At 46.9% G+C, this 16762-nt stretch overlaps 1 protein-coding gene and 2 non-coding genes across 3 annotated transcripts; 1 reads left to right on the top strand and 2 right to left on the bottom strand.

The window, feature by feature from the left end:
* Window positions 1–2121: 2121 nt before the first annotated feature.
* Window positions 2122–2195, bottom strand: TRNAM-CAU (transfer RNA methionine (anticodon CAU)). Its single transcript has one exon. It is a non-coding gene; the product is annotated as a tRNA-Met (tRNA).
* Window positions 2196–8295, bottom strand: LOC137939708 (putative cytochrome c biosynthesis ccmC-like mitochondrial protein). Its single transcript, XM_068784864.1, has one exon. The coding sequence runs from the start codon at window positions 2946–2948 to the stop codon at window positions 2196–2198; it is 753 nt and encodes a 250-aa protein (XP_068640965.1). The 5' UTR covers window positions 2949–8295.
* A 5262-nt stretch (window positions 8296–13557) lies between these two features.
* Window positions 13558–13644, top strand: TRNAS-GGA (transfer RNA serine (anticodon GGA)). The gene has a single exon. It is a non-coding gene; the product is annotated as a tRNA-Ser (tRNA).
* Window positions 13645–16762: the final 3118 nt, after the last annotated feature.

Raw genomic sequence — 16762 nt, 5'->3', positions numbered from 1 at the left:
GACTCACAATTTTCTCTCTGATCGGGAGGCAAAGCGGCTCGGGTTGAAGCTTGTCAAAGACTCGAGCAGGATGGATGAAAGCGGTGAATTCTGAGGCCCGCCCCATTGCTGGGTTGGCGAAAGGCGTGCCAATTAAAATCAGGTTTTTGGGTGCAGCTAATCTGATGGCGGTGCCACTGGATGATTTTCAAGTCATTCTTGGCTCCTCCACTCTGCTAAGGTTGTCCCTATGCCATATCTTGGCTCCTTTTGTATGCTTGGGGAAGATACCCCTTGCATGGTCCCGGTGGTGCGAAAGGATAAAGTAGAGACTGAATTTCTTTCGGCCCTCCAACTTGACAAGGGCTTGAAGAAAGGAGAACCTACCTACGTTGCGGCCCCTCGGATGGAGCCCCAACCCTTGACGGAGTCGCCTATCCCTAGTGAGATTGAAGGCGTTCTGAAAGAGTTCGCAGATGTCATGCCGCCGGCACTGCCGAAGACTCTGCCACCTCGAAGGGCAGTTGATCATAAAATTGAGTTGGAGCCGGGTGCCTCCGGCTCGTGCCCCTTACCGCATGGCCCCTCCGGAGTTGGCCGAACTCCGGAGGCAACTAGACGAGCTGCTAAAGGCAGGTTTCATACGGGCATCGAAGGCCCTTTCGGAGCCCCAGTCTTGTTCCTTCTGAAACATGATGGAAGCTTGCGGCTGTGCATTGACTATCGGGCGTTGAACAAGTTGACGGTTTTGAACTTTGATCCCATCCCTCAGATTGCGGATCTCTTTGATCAGTTGGGTGGTGCTCGTTTTCTGGTAATCCTGGCCCTCCGATCGGGTTACTATCAGGTGCGGATCGCCGAAGGAGATGAGGCGAAAACGACTTGTGTGACAAGGTAAGGTGCTTTTGAATTTGTGGTTATGCCCTTTGGGTTAACTAACGCCGCTGCCACCTTCTGTACCCTAATGAATGACTTGTTCCATGAGTACTTGGACAAGTTTGTTGTGGTGTATTTGGATGATATTGTTGTATACAGCAAGACCTTGGAGGAACATGTGCAACACCTCAAAGCTGTGTTCGAAGTGCTGCGAAAGAACCAGTTGTACGTGAAGAAGGAGAAATGTTCCTTTGCCCTGAAGGATATTCTTTTCCTGTGGCATTATCTCGGTGGGGGTAACATCCGCATGGACAAGGAGAAGGTCCGTGCCATCGTAGAGTGGCCTGTCCCGACCAAGGTGAGGGAGCTCCGCGCCTTCCTCGGCCTTGCCAATTACTACCGAAGATTCATTGCCCGATACTCGAGCCGTGCCGCACCGTTGACAGACCTGTTGAAGAAAGATAGGGCCGGTCAGAGGAGTGCCAGCAGGCCTTTGATGATCTTAAGAGGGCTCTGGTGGAAGGTCCTGTGTTGCGGCTACCGGACCACACCAAGCCATTTTAAGTGCAAACTGATGCCTCAGATTAGATTATGCCATTGGGGGTGTTCTGATGCAAGAGGGCCACGCAATTGCCTACGAAAATCGGAAGCTCAATGACGCCGAGAAGAGGTACACAGTACAGAAGAAGGAGATGACAGCCATTGTGCATTGCCTTACGCTAGCGCACAAGCCTTAGGGTAGGGCTGCTAGTGCCCCACCCGGCGGCTTGTGCGCTAGAAGCGGGCGTGTGCGATGCAGCCCCCTATGGCCCTCTCGCTACAAGGGCAGCAAGTGCCCCTAGTAGGCTTGTGCGCTAGGCTTGCTCACCTTTTTCAGCGATCAACCGGCGCCATCAAAATACAATTTCAATCTCTTTGATGGACGGAAAAATCCTATAGCTTAATTTGACTCCAATCTGTGCGTCTGAAGTGAAGAGTTACCTATAATTGACTCTGAAGCTCTCGCTAATAATGAAGAATTCGATGTTCAGGAGAGAGAAGAAAGCCTAGCTAACAAAGAAGTACTCGCGAAAGAGAGAATTTCTTAAGTCGACTTAGAAGAACCTGCGATCCACGGATTGACCGACAGAAGGATTGATAGAGCTCAAAAGTGAACTTATTAGTTATCGCGCTCGTTAGATTCTGAATCTGTAATCGACCTGGAAGCAGGCAGGTCACTAATAATGTACTACTTGGTTGGGACCCGATTTCACTTCACGTTCCAAGTGCATCCAGCAGGAATTGAACCTACGAATTTGCCAATTATGAGTTGGGCGCTTTAACCATTCAGCCATGGATGCTTAACAGAGAGAATCGTCAATCTCAGCGAGTGAACTAGGTTTTGGTATTCCTTCTCGAGCTTCTATTTCTTCCGTTAAGGGAGATTCGGGAAAAGATGGAATAGGAAGACGTGTTTCCAGAACGAACAAGATACGGGTTGAGAAGGGGGAGTTTGCAAAGTTGGACAAGATTGGAATGGGCATAGGAACATGTATTGATGTACCAGATCGGCTAATGCTCCCAGGTTGATGCGATGTATTCCACCAGTTGACTGGAGACTTGATTATTGGTATATCGATCGGTCCAGCACGGATTGAAATAGGAGCCGGTTCGACAGGAAGCTTTTGAAAACGCAGTGCACCCAGGTAAATAAGGAACGAGATGAATACGGAGGTTAAACGAGCATCCCACACCCGAAAGGTGCCCCACATAGGTCTTCCCCGAAACCCCCCAGTAACTAAGGTAAACAACGTAGAAAAAGCACCCATTTCTGTACCGGTTCCGGAAGAGCGAAGAAAAAGGGGATGTTTTGTTAATGGGAACAAGAAACTGTTTATAGCCGTTGCGATATAAACAAGTATACTCATCCGAGCCGCAGGAACATGTACATACGGAATACGAGAATTTCCACCTTGTTGAAGATCTGGTGGTGCTACCCGAAGACTTGAATGAATAGCCATCGCTGTTAAGAACAACCGAGATCCAATGAGAATTTGCGCGTAGCTTCTGGTCTTTGACATAAAGAAAGAAGGTTGTAATAACGAAACTGACATGTGAGAATTTGATCCTAGCTAGTTCCACAAGAAAGACATGGATGTATATTCAATACGCAATCAAAGGATTTCGCATGCTTACCATAATAGGAATTCCCCTTGCTTTGTTTTTGCTCCGCTCGTGCGTGGCACTCCTTGCTTGCGGAGCGGCATACCGGAAAAAGAAGGATTGACTTTCTATATGGTTGTCAGCCTGTCACCGGACTACGAAAAAGGAGTCGAAGCCTTTCTCTCTCGTCAGTTTGGCTTACTTAGCCTTCTCCCCCCTGACTATTTATATAATATTCCAATCTTCCATAATAGGGAAGGGATAGTTTCTTCCAATCCTCTATCATTGATAGATAGGGCTTCTCGCCCCCTGACGAGAGAGGTCAGATAGGGTGGAGAGAGCTGAGGCTCTCGCTTTTTCTTCTCGCTAACGATCGGCATTCTTTTCTTCCCCATTCCGGCATGATCAAAGAAGCTATGGCGGACCTGGTCCGCCGATTTGACCTTTTCAGACAAGACCTTCCTTCCCTCTTTCTTGCTTGTAGGTTGGCTATTTGTCAGCACAGGTTTGGCGCGTTCGGAAGCCAGAAGACGGAAGCCAAACGAGTCGGGTCGACAAGAGGTTCCATTAATCACTGGCCGTTTTGATCCTTTGGAGCAACTCGATGAATTTCCTAGATATCAAATGGAGATACCAATGACCATAGATGGAACAACCTAAGCCGAAGGGCGGGGGTCATCCCGCTGTTTCCTTTCCGCTATCTACATTGAGGGAACAAGCAACGGCTTTCGCGCTTGAGTTTGATTGCTAACATTGAATTTAGAAAAACATTGGGATGGCAATGAGACGCGTACACGGATCGAAGAATAGCGTATATGATAGTAGTCCCAACCGCGTTGACCCGCACCTCGCGTGACGGTTAGATGAGCACTCCGACAAAGCTGATAGCGGCAGGTAACGGCAGAGGATCTATACGGCATAGCGGTGACGGTTGTTGGTTCCGGTCGTGGTTAAGCTCAGAGTGTCACGGCTGTCGTCTTCGACTAGTTCCTTGGCTTACGACTCTCCGGTTAGAAAGACTTCCTCCTGACAGACTTTGTCCTTCGCTTCCAGCAAGAGCTTGGGCGGAGTAAAGTCAAGCCGCTAGCGCCTGAGGCGCCCTGACGCTTGAAGCGCTTCTCGCACTATTGCAACTTTGGGCGTGTGCGCTGCAGCAGTGCCCGCGGGCTCAACTCAAATAGGCCTCCTCTGTAGTAAAGGTGCTGAATAGCCCCCCTCTCACGTCAGGCTGGCTCGCTTCGCTTTGAGCGCTTCGCTCGCTGGCTTTCGCGCAGGCCCCCTACTCACTGCCTTAAGCGCTCACCTTTTTAGTCTGGGTGATGGTCCAAACTGGAATGCATTGAAAGGCCAACCGGAATCTATGACGGATGCAAAACTCAAAAGGACCGTATAAAGATAGGAGAATCCCTTTCGTTGGAAGGGAATGGAATCTCCGAAAGGAAGGAAAGAGTTCTTTATCCGAAGAACCGATGCTGTGTGGAAAGATGCAATTAGGAAACCGGAGGTTCATAGGGTGAAAGAGCTGACGGACCACGGGAAGCTCCTTGGCGAATGGATGGTAGAAAGGGGAAACGCTATGAGGGGATGGAAGCTCTCTGGTCCTCGCTCTGGCGTAAATGCATCCCACGAAGACGCCATTTTGAGATGGAGGAAGGCAGCGTGCAACGAGATTGAAGCAGGAGGCAAACCGAAGGCAGGAGATAGTTCTCCCATGCTGACCGCTTGAGTAGCCAAAGCAACAAAGAAGTAGTCAAAAAGGGAAGGGCACAACAAATCAAAGAAGAATCTGTTGAGCCTGTCATCCCGGAGGGCCAAGGCCCCGCCCCCCGAGTTCAATAGAACAAAGGTAATCGATAGGAACCATGCTCCCCAGGAAACAGACCAGGCATTGCTGGTGGAGGCAAGGGAGCGGACATCACCCGCCCGCCCTATTTCTTTTGTTAATTCAGGGAAGAAGCAACGGCCCTATTTGCCACACCAACCCTCGCCTAGCGCGCGTTGCGCTAACGCGCTTGAGTTTGATTGCTTGGTGCGCCGATTGAGCATCTGGTCTTTCGGTTCTCCTTTTTTCGCTTTGCTTTGCTTTCGGAGTAGGGGCCGGGGCTTAGCCCCCTACTATAGTATAAGGTCTTGTTGGTCATCGGGCAAGACCTACATGTCCAGCCTTATGATGATTGACCAGCAGGAAGAACTGGTTGGTCCTCCGCCTGAGTCAGTTAAAGGTAAAGGATCTCTCTCTATATTCTTTCTTTCCTTTCCAACTAGTAGCTAGTAGCTCCGTCGTTGATCTCTCCTCTTCCCGGCCGGCTGTGACTCGTATGTCCAGACAACGACTCTCGATTCCTAACGAACCCATAGATGATTCTACCATTCGACCAGATCTTCTATATTGTATTATAATTATCCGGCCTCGAGTCAACTCTCCGATGCTTTCCTATCGAAAAGAATCAATTGCTCGTCCCCTACGGGGCGTAGCGTAGATAGGGGGCTGGGTCAACTCCCTAATCAATTACCGCCGGCCCCGGTTCTACGGATTAATCAGAGACTCCGAAGGGGTAGATCGGCTCCCGAAGCAGGTCGAGGTCTTTCATATTACCAATCAGCCCGCCCTTGAGCATCCGAGCTACCATTTCAGGACGCTCCCATATCCACGCAAGATAGATGATTCTTGCTCTGGCGATTAAGCCGGCCGAGCAACGCAAACCGGGCCAGGCCCCAGTAGAGAGTCACCTTTCCTTTCCCTCGTTTTGCAGATTGCATTTAAGCTTTTCCGGCACTCTTTTTTAGGTGTAGCCAAGGCTAACAACTAGTGAGATCTAAATCTTGGCCAAAAGAAATGGATGTATGTCTTCGTCTTCCACCCAGCCATGATGCATGACAGGAGAGAGCGAGCACAAGAAAGAAGAAAGGGAAAACCCAGCCGGATAAGCGGAAGAATGAGTTTCATATCATATAAAGAAGAAAAGTGACGCTTCTTTCCCCCTCTTTCCCGTGGCGGCCCGTTAGTCGGCTGATTCCCGACCTCGCGTTGGCAGTGAGTGTTCGTGGGTCCCGAAATGACTGATCTTCGATATCCCTGATTAGAGACTTGGCGAGCGTGGCTCGGTCTCATGCACATCACGTCTCTCAACCTCTCTCTCGAATAGGCGGCGGAGATCCCCTTCTTAGCACTAAGGTCAGGCTAAGGCGTAGTCCCATCTGCCTAGTCACGAATTTTTGTGATGATCTGAAGCGCCTGCGCTGTACTGGCCGGACCATGTTGTATTTCAGCGGCTGCCCGCTCGCCTCCCCTTCCCCTGCCCGGACACAGAAGACCTTTTTCATTAGACTGCCATTTCTTCTCCTTTTGTTCCACTTCTTCCATCCCGCTCTATGCCTTATGTCAAATATTCGATCATCATCTCAGTCCAAAGGTAGATCACTAATGAATATAATAGAAATTTGATGAATAGGAATCAGACATAGATTTCGTGCCTGGTTCATTTGATTGGTCCGGGCTGAAATGACTGACATTGAACCTCCAAACTGAACTTCACGCTGGAAATTCAGGAAAGTTCAATCGATCTTAGGTGAAGCAGGGACTCGATCGGGGGAGATGGAAATCCCGTATTACATGTCCGACAAGTCGCACTAGACACTCCTCCTCTCCGGGACCAGGCCCACGATCAGGCAGGAAATTTGCTGCTTTTTTGGAGCCGCTATATCCCGCACTAACTGCCACTTCTTTAGCACGGCACTTGTCCGCTAACAAGCACTAAGATCCGGCTGGTGCACCAACCCGCCCCGCCGGTGCTAGCGCACCCTTATCTTCCATCATCTCCCGCAAGCTGCTGTGTCTCGCTTACAAAAGTGAACCTTCCCTTCCCGTCGTCCGGTGCCCTCGTGGTAGTACAAGAGGGAGGGCTGTGCTCAACATGGGATATCATCATAGAATGATTGATCAGGACCACCACTGCATTTGGTCCAAAACACTCAGGCGAAGCTCGTAGGTCAAAGAGTGAGGGAAGGGAGGAAGGACGTAGGTCCTCCCAAACGTGCCGAGGGCTTCGCCGCCCGGAGTGACGTACGTGCCGATCGCTAGTTCAGCCCCCGGGGAAGCATAGGAAAACGCTTGCTGCTGGAACGAAGGAAGGCGAAGCCGAAGTTACCAAGGAGAAACAATGACATGACCAAAGGTCCGTTTCCCCCAACCAGAAAAAGTTGGGCTTCAGCCCGAAGGCGAAGAAGGGTCCCGAAGGGACGATAGCAAGGACCGGAGGCGCATAGCAGGTCCGATCGGGTGTCGGACTGAATCATCCATAAATCGCAAACTATATTCTCTATTATATCCAGAAGCAAGGCCGGCAAAATCATAGAACGCGTGGCGTTGGAATTGTTTGAAGTGTCGATCGAAGCGGTGGAGATTTGAGGCATGATTTGGCAACCAAGTGAAAAAAGAAAGGCGAGACCCAGCAATCAAACTCAAGCGCGTTAGCGCAACGCGCGCTAGGCGAGGGTTGGTGTGGCAAATAGGGCCGTTGCTTCTTCCTCCAATTTCAGAAAAGCCTTTCAGAAAGGATACAGTCCTGATCAAATGGGGCAGGGCAAAAGCGTGCGTGAATGGTGGGCCCGCCCCTCCCTTCCATTCCATCAATGTGGCCCGAGGAAGAAAGCTCCTCCAAGCAAATTCGTGGTCCGATCAGACCACATCTCGCTTCCAACCCATTTATGTTACGCCATGCAAAGAGTCGAATTCGGGAGCTGCGAAGGGCCGATATTCCTTATTGTTAGTGTTAGATGGAGCACCTACCAACCACAGATTGGGCGTACAAGCGTTTCAACCTATTCATTCATCCATTCCTTCTGGTGGAAGGACGTGCCATTTGTTCACATCCAGAAGTTCGTAGGGGATCTAATGCGAACCTTGACGGAGATCGCTTCCTCCCTGTAAGCTCAAGCAGGAGCTCGTTCACTTCTCCTCGCCAGCAATCGCTTTTTTCTCGACCCTTACTCAATAGGGTAGGGCAATGATCGAGTCTGTAAATAGGTCCAGCTCTAAGGGAGCTGAAAAAGTCAAGCTAAGCGGGCACTGCAGCGCACACGCCGACTTCTAGCGCACAAGCCCACTTGCTGCCATGCGCACATGCCCCTCTCGCGCGTCAAGCTCTATTGCTACAGGGCTACGCACCTGACGCGCGCTTCAAGCCCCCAAGCTATAAGGCTAGCGCACAAGCCCAAAGTAGCAAGAGGCGCTTCTCGCCCCCCGCATGGCCACACCAACCCTCGCCTAAGGTAATCGCCTCACGGCACTCTTGCTATCAGGTATCAAGCCCCTGTACGCAATAGGGCCTTGGGGCTATTCAGCACCTCTTACTACAAGGGGCTGCAAGTGCCCTAAGTCTTGTGCGCTTTCTGGCTCGCTTCGCTTTTCTCGCTCGCTGGCTAACGCGCTAGCTTTGAGCGCTCACCTTTTGAAGCTCGCAGTCTACTAAAGGAGCCTTGAAAGCCCGCCCGGCCCGTATCTGAAATCTTAAGTAAAGTGAAGTCAAATCAATGAAGTGAACAGCCCAACCTCTTTGTTTGAAGCTTTGCCAGGAAGCTTCTACTTGCTTGTTGAAGCTTTGCTTCCCCTAATTCCAAAACACAACAATAGACTTGCAACTATTGGAAAAAGCTTCTCTTTGATAGCGGTCATAGGGGGGTTCAGAAAGGATCTGATCGTAGATAGAGACTCAAACCTGTGCGGGGGTAGGGGCGGATGTAGCCAAGTGGATCAAGGCAGTGGATTGTGAATCCACCACGCGCGGGTTCAATCCCCGTCGTTCGCCCATCAATAAATGGACCATTTGTTACGGAGACACAAGACAAACCTTTCCCAACTAGAAAGAATTTCTTCTGCAAGAGTCAATTCATCTCGAGGCTTTCAAACGCATCCAAGCAATTGGTATCCGATTGAAAGAAACCATAGATTCGCGTCTATCGTCCTTGCCGCGTTGACAAAGATTGATTCTATAGTCGGTTACCTTTGTTGGTCGGTTAAAAGTTGTTGACTTTTGAAGAAGAAAAAGTAGGTTCGGGGGTTGGTTCATTGATTAGTAAACCGACCGATCTCTGAGATTTACATTGACCAGCCCTTTCTATTTTTATTGAAACACAGGAATGTCGAATGTCAGCTGCGAAAGAAAAGTGAGTCACCTTCTTCTAAGCGGAGCTGGACGACACGGCATTCTCGTTCAAATATAGGCCGGCCATACTTGTGATGGTTCCCCTGGATCCAATATGACCACTTAGGTCTACGTTGCATTAATGCCTTTATTGCTATAGCTTAAAAAAAGCTTATATAACGTCATAGCAACTAGCTACATAGTACTATTACTAATATATATATATATAGTAGTCTTATAGGATAGGACGATATATATCTCTATATTAGTAATAGTACTCAATCAGGCTTGTGTAGCCTGTTTTAGCAAGCCTACACTGTTGTAAACCTAAACTGTGTAGAGCCTGTGTAGTATGCTTTATGGAAAGGGTTGAAAGGGTGTACGTTAGCCACGATATCAATACAATGTTCTTTCTGTTTTATGGTGGCTTCTTTAGTTTTGGCTTTCTAACGCATATTCTGTCGTACCGGCATGGCCCCACTGATTTGTTTTCGATCGGAGCATCAAGCAGCGCAACCCGGTTCTACGTCCCTTTTTGAGAATAATCACCAAACCCCCGACCCGACATTCATTAGTTGAGAAGGGGGCCTAATAACCATACGACAGACGGGTCGTAATACAACCTTTTTTTTTATTCAATATGAAAGACTGGGTTTTCAAGCCAGTGTAGGCTGGAGAGCCCCTCTGTAGTAAAGGTGCTCCGCCCCTTGTATACAGAGAGCCATAGGCGCCTCTTACTACAAGGTGCGCAGCACCTTGTAGCAAGAGAGCCATAGGCGCCTCTTACTACAAGGTGCGCAGCACCTTGTAGCAAGAGAGCCATAGGCGCCTCTTACTACAAGGTGCGCAGCCCCTTGTAGCAAGAGAGCCATAGGCGCCTCTTACTACAAGGGGCGTCAAGTGCCCCCCTCTCACGTCAGGCGCTTCAAGCCAAAGTAGCGCGCTTTATAGCACTCTTGCTATCAGGTGGAACTGTACGCGCGCTTCTCGCTTGCCCTATTGGGCCCTATTGTTATAAGGCGCTTGATAGGCACGCGTCAAGCGCCTTTACGCAAGAGGCGCTTAGGCGCTTGCCCTATTGGGCCCTATTGTTATAAGGCGCTTGATAGGCACGCTATAAAGCGCCTTTACGCAAGAGGGGAACTTTATTGAGGCGGACACTGCATCTGCTAGCCAACGAGCACTTAGAGTGCCCCCATTACGTAGGCTTGTGCGCTAGCTTTGCCCGCGGGCACTGCAGGGCTCAATCCAGGGTACGGCATATCCGGTTAATTCATAAACAGTCTTGATCAAACTGTTTCGACGAACTTGAAACAATATACAAAATTGTTCAAGTTCAAGGAGGACATCGAGATTCCCGTATCCGCATCTACAAGCGGTGCTTCTTCCACTATTGGATTCTCAGTTAAGAGAATGTCATCTGCCTTGTCATGAAAATGCTCTTGCACTATGGAATCCGACGGAGGGGGTTTTGGGGAGATAGTCTGGAGGTCACTCTCTAATGTATGCCTCGGGGTCAAGGGGCCTTGGTCATGCAGTAGCTTTTGTGCGCCAAATGGTTGTTATTGAAACCATTCCTTCCTTCCCCGAAGCATCTAAACATTGAATATTCAAACACAAGTTCCATTCAAATCTCGTACGAACAACTTTCAAGCTATTAGGCCCATAACAATTCCCTCTATGGTGAAGTCAGAGTTGAAGGAGACTTCTGGATGCTCATCCCCAGAATCCATACTTAGATATCTCATCAATATCTTGAAAGCTTCAGTTTTGAGATCTCACGCATGTCGCGTGCGAAGGCCATAACATTCATCTAAGTTTTAGAATGAATCATCACAATTCCCAGATGTCCGCTTCAACCCCCCAAAAATGCTTATCATTTCGATATGACAAAGCGACCAGGCCACAAGTTGGACTGTTCATGCACTAGGTGATCCATCAAGCATTTTGTGCCGGGGATTCCGAGTAAGCACATTTCTTTGGGAGCACTGGATGGCTACAACCACAAATGCCATTTCATCATGATTAGGAGGAGGAAACTCCATCATAAACTGGTTTGATCAACTCGTAATACATCTCCAAATCCAGTGTCACATAATAGATTCAGTCATGTCCATGCATAGTCCAACACCTTGTCTTTAGTTATTGGCTTCAAACCGATCCCACCATACTACTAAGTGGAACAACCTTGATGAAACCCGGTATTCCATGGCTCGGGGGTATCCCCCAATTTGTTAAACCCGATAGGGATCTTTCGTGTGCATCTGGTGGCCAATCCTCTTTCCCTCGTCAGATAGATTGATTCAATCATTCCTCCCTCCCCAACCTTTGTTCATGGAGTTCCGGTCTCATTCTGTCAATGGATGGAGCCAGACCAAGATTGAATGTATCTTAACGGATAACCCTTTGTAGCAAGCCCTATAGCTAAGGGAGCACTCTGGGTCCGCACCAGATTATAGTACCGAAAGATCAAACTAAACTTATGAAATGGAATTTCTCTATTTGCTTAGTTTTTTCGATTAGGTCGTAAGCAACAAGCTGGTGGAGCGTACGGGCATCCATGGTGTACTCGGGTTTAGCGCTACAGAGTCAGACCACTCGCAATAGTCAACAATCGATGCAAGCCAATGCTTAAGCAAAAAAGACTTGACTAAAGCAGAACAGTACTCATAGACATCGAAACCATCACTACGCAATTTCTTTCTTAAATTAGAGTCTGGTTTCAGACGGTCGAGGAGCAGACCTCTGACCATCCCCTCATGATAGCAGGTTAGATTAAGACCCTCAGGCCAACCCAACCAAACCATAAAAGGGAGAGGTCTAATACCGCTAGGTGAGTAAGCAATTTGTTGATGGCGTTTCCAATGCCGTGAGAAGTCACTATTAACCTTCTCAGGTCCAGTCCAGCGCAATACGTACGAAAACCAGCGCCGCGCAGTCAAAGTGCGCAAGCAATTTAGATTTGACATCAACGGCATCAAACCAACCGATTAGTTGGCCGCTCTTACCATCTTCACGTTGACAGGACAAATATCCTTAGACGCCCGATGGATTAGGAAACGTTTAGCAAATTCAAGGCAACCAGATCTCGAGACTAATGATTTAGCTAAGGAAATCTGAACCCCAATCTCTTGCATGAATGAGCGATGATGCTCCGCCACCCGCTCATCCCCGATGACCATAACCAAGAAGAGCATAGCGCTTAAACACACGCCCAGGGATGACCTTTTCGGCACAAATCCCAACCACTAAATGGTGGATTATCACAACCGCAAAGAAAACATCAAAAAACTGAATTAATGATCGAATGTCCGGGATCATCCGAAGGATCGACATACACCAATCATGCGCAGGTCGTAACGCCGCCTGTTTGACAGCGTTTGGAATCGCAAAGATTCTAAGCTTTCAAGCACCCTCATTCTTCAGACCCAACCTACCTAATGTGCCTAAGCGATCGCATTGAATCGCGCCAGCCTTTCGGAATGAAAAATCTCATTTTCCTATGTTGCATAAGCAACAACTAAATAGGGTTATCTATATCTAGGCATAGTTTACAACCCATTCCATAATTGAGCTCATTATCCCGGGAAAATGCTCCCATAAAGAAAGGAATTGTACAGTACGAAATCACAAAAAAACAGACTAATTGTAAAAAAAAGATGTGGACCCCCCAAATTGTCCCTTTTGGGCAGGGATAGATAGGAAATATTGGAATCCGATTGGATTTCAGTCCAATGTAGTAAGTATACCATTAGTAAGTTCTCTTCCTCCTCTTACTATTTTATCGAAGTTGAGGAATCAAAGAATTTATCCTACAGATTCTGATCTAACTCGAGGAGTTTTGATTTTCTTATGATCCACAGAGGAAAAAGAAGAAAATAATCATGGAATGATGAAAATAGAATAACCAGCCCATCCATTTTGCGCGAATAGCGCGTATACACAAACACAAACAATACAATCGAAATATCAAAATCATAGGGCGGCTCATGAATTTATTTGTAATAGATCTATGGGGTAGCTCATGAGAAGAGTTGTTGTTGAGAAAGATGAAACTAGAAAGGCATTTTGAAATTCCTACGGAACTCTAAATATAACCATAGTCTAAAATACTATAGAGTTAGTGGACTCGGCCCAGAATACGATTAATCCGGTATAAATATCCGAATAAGATGGAGAGGATCGTCGTCTTGACAAACATGAATAGATAGTTTATTTAATATTAAGTTAATATTCAATAAAGAAAATGTGTTTGTTTTTTTATCCTATCCCTCGAGCCTCGAAGGAAGATCTTTCTTTGACGAAAGGTTTTCGATTTATAATCGATCGGTCGTACCTTTATTGCAATAATACAATTCAATAATATGAATGACTCGCTATTCACTGGGTTTCCGGGCAATAATCCTAAGATTATGTAGGAAAGGTGGCCGAGTGGTTCAAGGCGTAGCACTGGAACTGCTATGTAGGCTTTTGTTTACCGAGGGTTCGAATCCCTCTCTTTCCGTACCTTCACCTACACCTAATTCACCAACGTTACCAACCGCAATGTATCAAATAACAATGGATACCATTATTCCAACAGTAGGGCCTTTCTTTTCTAGGGACCCAATTACTGTGGTACAGAAAATCTCGGAAAGGGTGGACAAGGAATGAGAATCTCACCGCGGATCCATTTGCGATACTACAATGGGGGAAAATCCGGATTTAATCCCTTAGCTTAGTTCTATTTACTTTGTTTGGCGAAACAGGGTGGACAAAATTGTCCAAAGCTTTGTTATTTTAATAAAGTTCAAGTCTGACGGGAATAATATTCCACGACTAGTAATTCATTGATTTTTAAGCCGATCCATTTACTATCTATTATTTGATTTACTATTCCTTTATATTGGAATGAGTCAAGAGTCAAATGTTTTGGCAATTCAATTCCTCGCGGGGGGATGAATCCACATAATTTTGAATCAGAGCTCTGGATCTTTGTTCATCCCTCGTAGTAATAATATAATATCTCGGGGTTTACAGCGAAAACTTGGGATATATACTATACGACCATTAACTAAAATATGTCTATGGTTAACTAATTGTCTAGCTCCAGGAATGGTCGAAGCCATACCCAATCGAAAAAGGATGTTATCCAAACGCATCTCAAGTAGTTGTAGTCAAACCTGACCTGTTGACCCTTTGGCTTTTCCAGCGATACGAACATATCTAAGTAATTGCCGCTCTGTCAGACCATAATGAAAACGAAATTATGCTTTTTCTTCTAGACGAATAAGGAGATCTTTTCCCGGAACGCGGTTGGTTTCTAAGATCACTTCCGGATCTAGGTCTTTTACTAGTGAGTCCCGGTAAAGCCCCCAGACGGCGTCTTTTTTTGAAACGAGGCCCTCGGTAACGAGACATAAAGACTCCTTATTTTAATGAAATTGGATTTCACAGAATAAAGAAATTCAGACTGAACTAAACGATAAACGAAGCTAAACCCGCTGAAGTACTATAAAGAAGAATGAGATGAATTGTATCAATAACCGGATTTGATTATATAGTATATAGAAAGCTATAAAGCGTTTTCTCTAGTGCGTAAAGGTGCGTAGCCCAAAGTCGCAATAGAGCTTGAAGCACCTATTGCTATAAGGGGCGTGTGCGCTTAGCCCCAAGGCTATAGGGGGCACTGCGCTCAAGCCAACGAGCACTTGCTGTGCCCGTGGGCTTGTGCGCTAGAGAGCGGGCGTGTGCGAAGCCCGCGGACACAGCAAGTGCCCGCTGGCTTTGAGCGAGCGCATCCGCGCTCCGCTCACTAGGGCTTGCAGGATCTGCCTTTCCGAGAAGGATAGGAGACTCAAGAACCCGCCTTCCACTCCTGCAGCAAGCAACCTGTCTTTCCAACCCCGCCTTGCCCCGTCCACCCGAGAACCAGCCTTTAAAGTACAGAATCAAAGTTCGACCTGGTTCTGTTCTTTCGAACAAGATATTTCAAAACCTGTCCCAGTGAGAGATTAAAAAACCCCGTTTATTCTTTTGACTGAAGAATAGAGCCCTCTTCTGTTGACTTCCTCCTCCCGCTCCGGATCAACTCAATCAACAGACCCAGTCACCCTACCAGAATCAAAATGTTTGAATGTTCGATCTTCCATAGAAGTTGTTCGGTCGGCAGCGATTTGTGGGGTGGAAACCTAAAAACCTAATGTATGTCAGCTGAATGAACTGCCTCCGAACACCGATCAATCATGAGATCTCCGACTGCCGAAAGGTTTATGAACCCTCATGAAAAGAACTAAGGGATGGAGGAGTTTCCGGTAAAGAAAGATGAACCCTACCCGAGTGAGAATCCTGCCTTATTGGAAGTTCGACCTGATCCTTCGAGAGTGAGCTACCTATCTTTTGATAGCCGCGAGGTTTGAGGTATGGGTAGGACTTGAGTCGAATCCCCGGGTAGAAAAGGAGGGAATTGATTGAATGCGACTGCCTTGAAGGAAAGATTGATTTGAGGGAATAGGGGCATGAAGGAACCGAAGGTTAGGCTAGTCCAGTAAATATATATTTCTTTATTTATTATAGAAAGATTCTATAGATGTCCAATCTCTAGTGGTGGTGGGACCAACCAAGATGTATGTCGTCCGACCCGACCTCAGACTGTTTCTTCCCGACCTATTTGACTCTCTGGCCGCAGTTATTTAGGTGGTATCCCGAGATTGAAGAGATCGAATTCCTCCCGGGAACACACGAAACAAAGATATGAACTGGGTAAATGGAAATGGAAAAGAGATGTTTCCAATTTCTCAAAATCTGAAGCTTTTTCTACATCCATATGATCTACTAAAGATGATCGGTATTGCCCATATAATGAAAGCAGATCTTGGTCCATGGAGTCCCAATTTGGTAGGAACTCCAACCTGTCCGATGCTTCTTCGGCCAAATACGATATACAAGTGGGACCTGCACTATGAGCAAGCTGTGCGAAAAACCGCTTCTTTTTTCCGGTTCCGCAACTTGGCCGAAATGGGGTTCTACCGGTTTTCCATGGATTTTTGAGTTTTCGCCATTGGTTACTGGTCGAGCCACTGGAATGGAATAAGATAGGAATCTCTGGAGATCTTTCCTCTCCGCTTACTCGTAACAAGGTTTCCCTCTGTAGAAGACTTCTTCCGAATGGCATAATTGTCTGATTTTTTCCTTGATCTTCAAAGAAGACTGACTCCTCCTACTCCTCCTTCTCCTCCAAGATCGTCGTTGGTCCTTCTTTCACACATCCTATGCGGGCCTCCGCTGGATTCCTCCTTATCAATGAATGAAGGGGGGAGTATTTAGAGCTTTCTATATGAAGATTCAAAAAGGAAAAGGAAAGAAAGAGAAAATGAAATGTAAATTCATGTTTCTAAATAGAATGAATTTCTTCAATTTAGAAATGTAATTCATTTATGAAAGAAAGAATGAAATGCAAATGAATGAATCAATGATAATGAATTGAAGAAATTCTAATGAAAGAAAGAAGACTATTTGGACATCCTTGTAAATGAATGTTGAATTTCTTGAGCTTAGAAAAGAATTCAATGTAATTCATTGTCATTTCATTCTTTCTTTCATTTTCTCTTACTGAATAATCTGATTATTCTGAATGAGGAAGA

Source organism: Aristolochia californica, unplaced genomic scaffold, assembly GCF_029961685.1.
Source record: "Aristolochia californica isolate CCGP_79_NKW_82.1479 unplaced genomic scaffold, dmAriCali1.0.hap1 SCAF_81, whole genome shotgun sequence".
NCBI lineage: Eukaryota > Viridiplantae > Streptophyta > Magnoliopsida > Piperales > Aristolochiaceae > Aristolochia > Aristolochia californica.
The sequence above is the reverse complement of the archived record's forward strand: the minus strand, read 5'-3'. Positions and strand labels throughout refer to the sequence as shown.

Excerpts from the sequence above, each read along its gene's own strand:
- LOC137939708 (XM_068784864.1), bottom strand. The coding sequence starts at position 2,948 with ATGTCAGTTTCGTTATTACAACCTTCTTTCTTTATGTCAAAGACCAGA.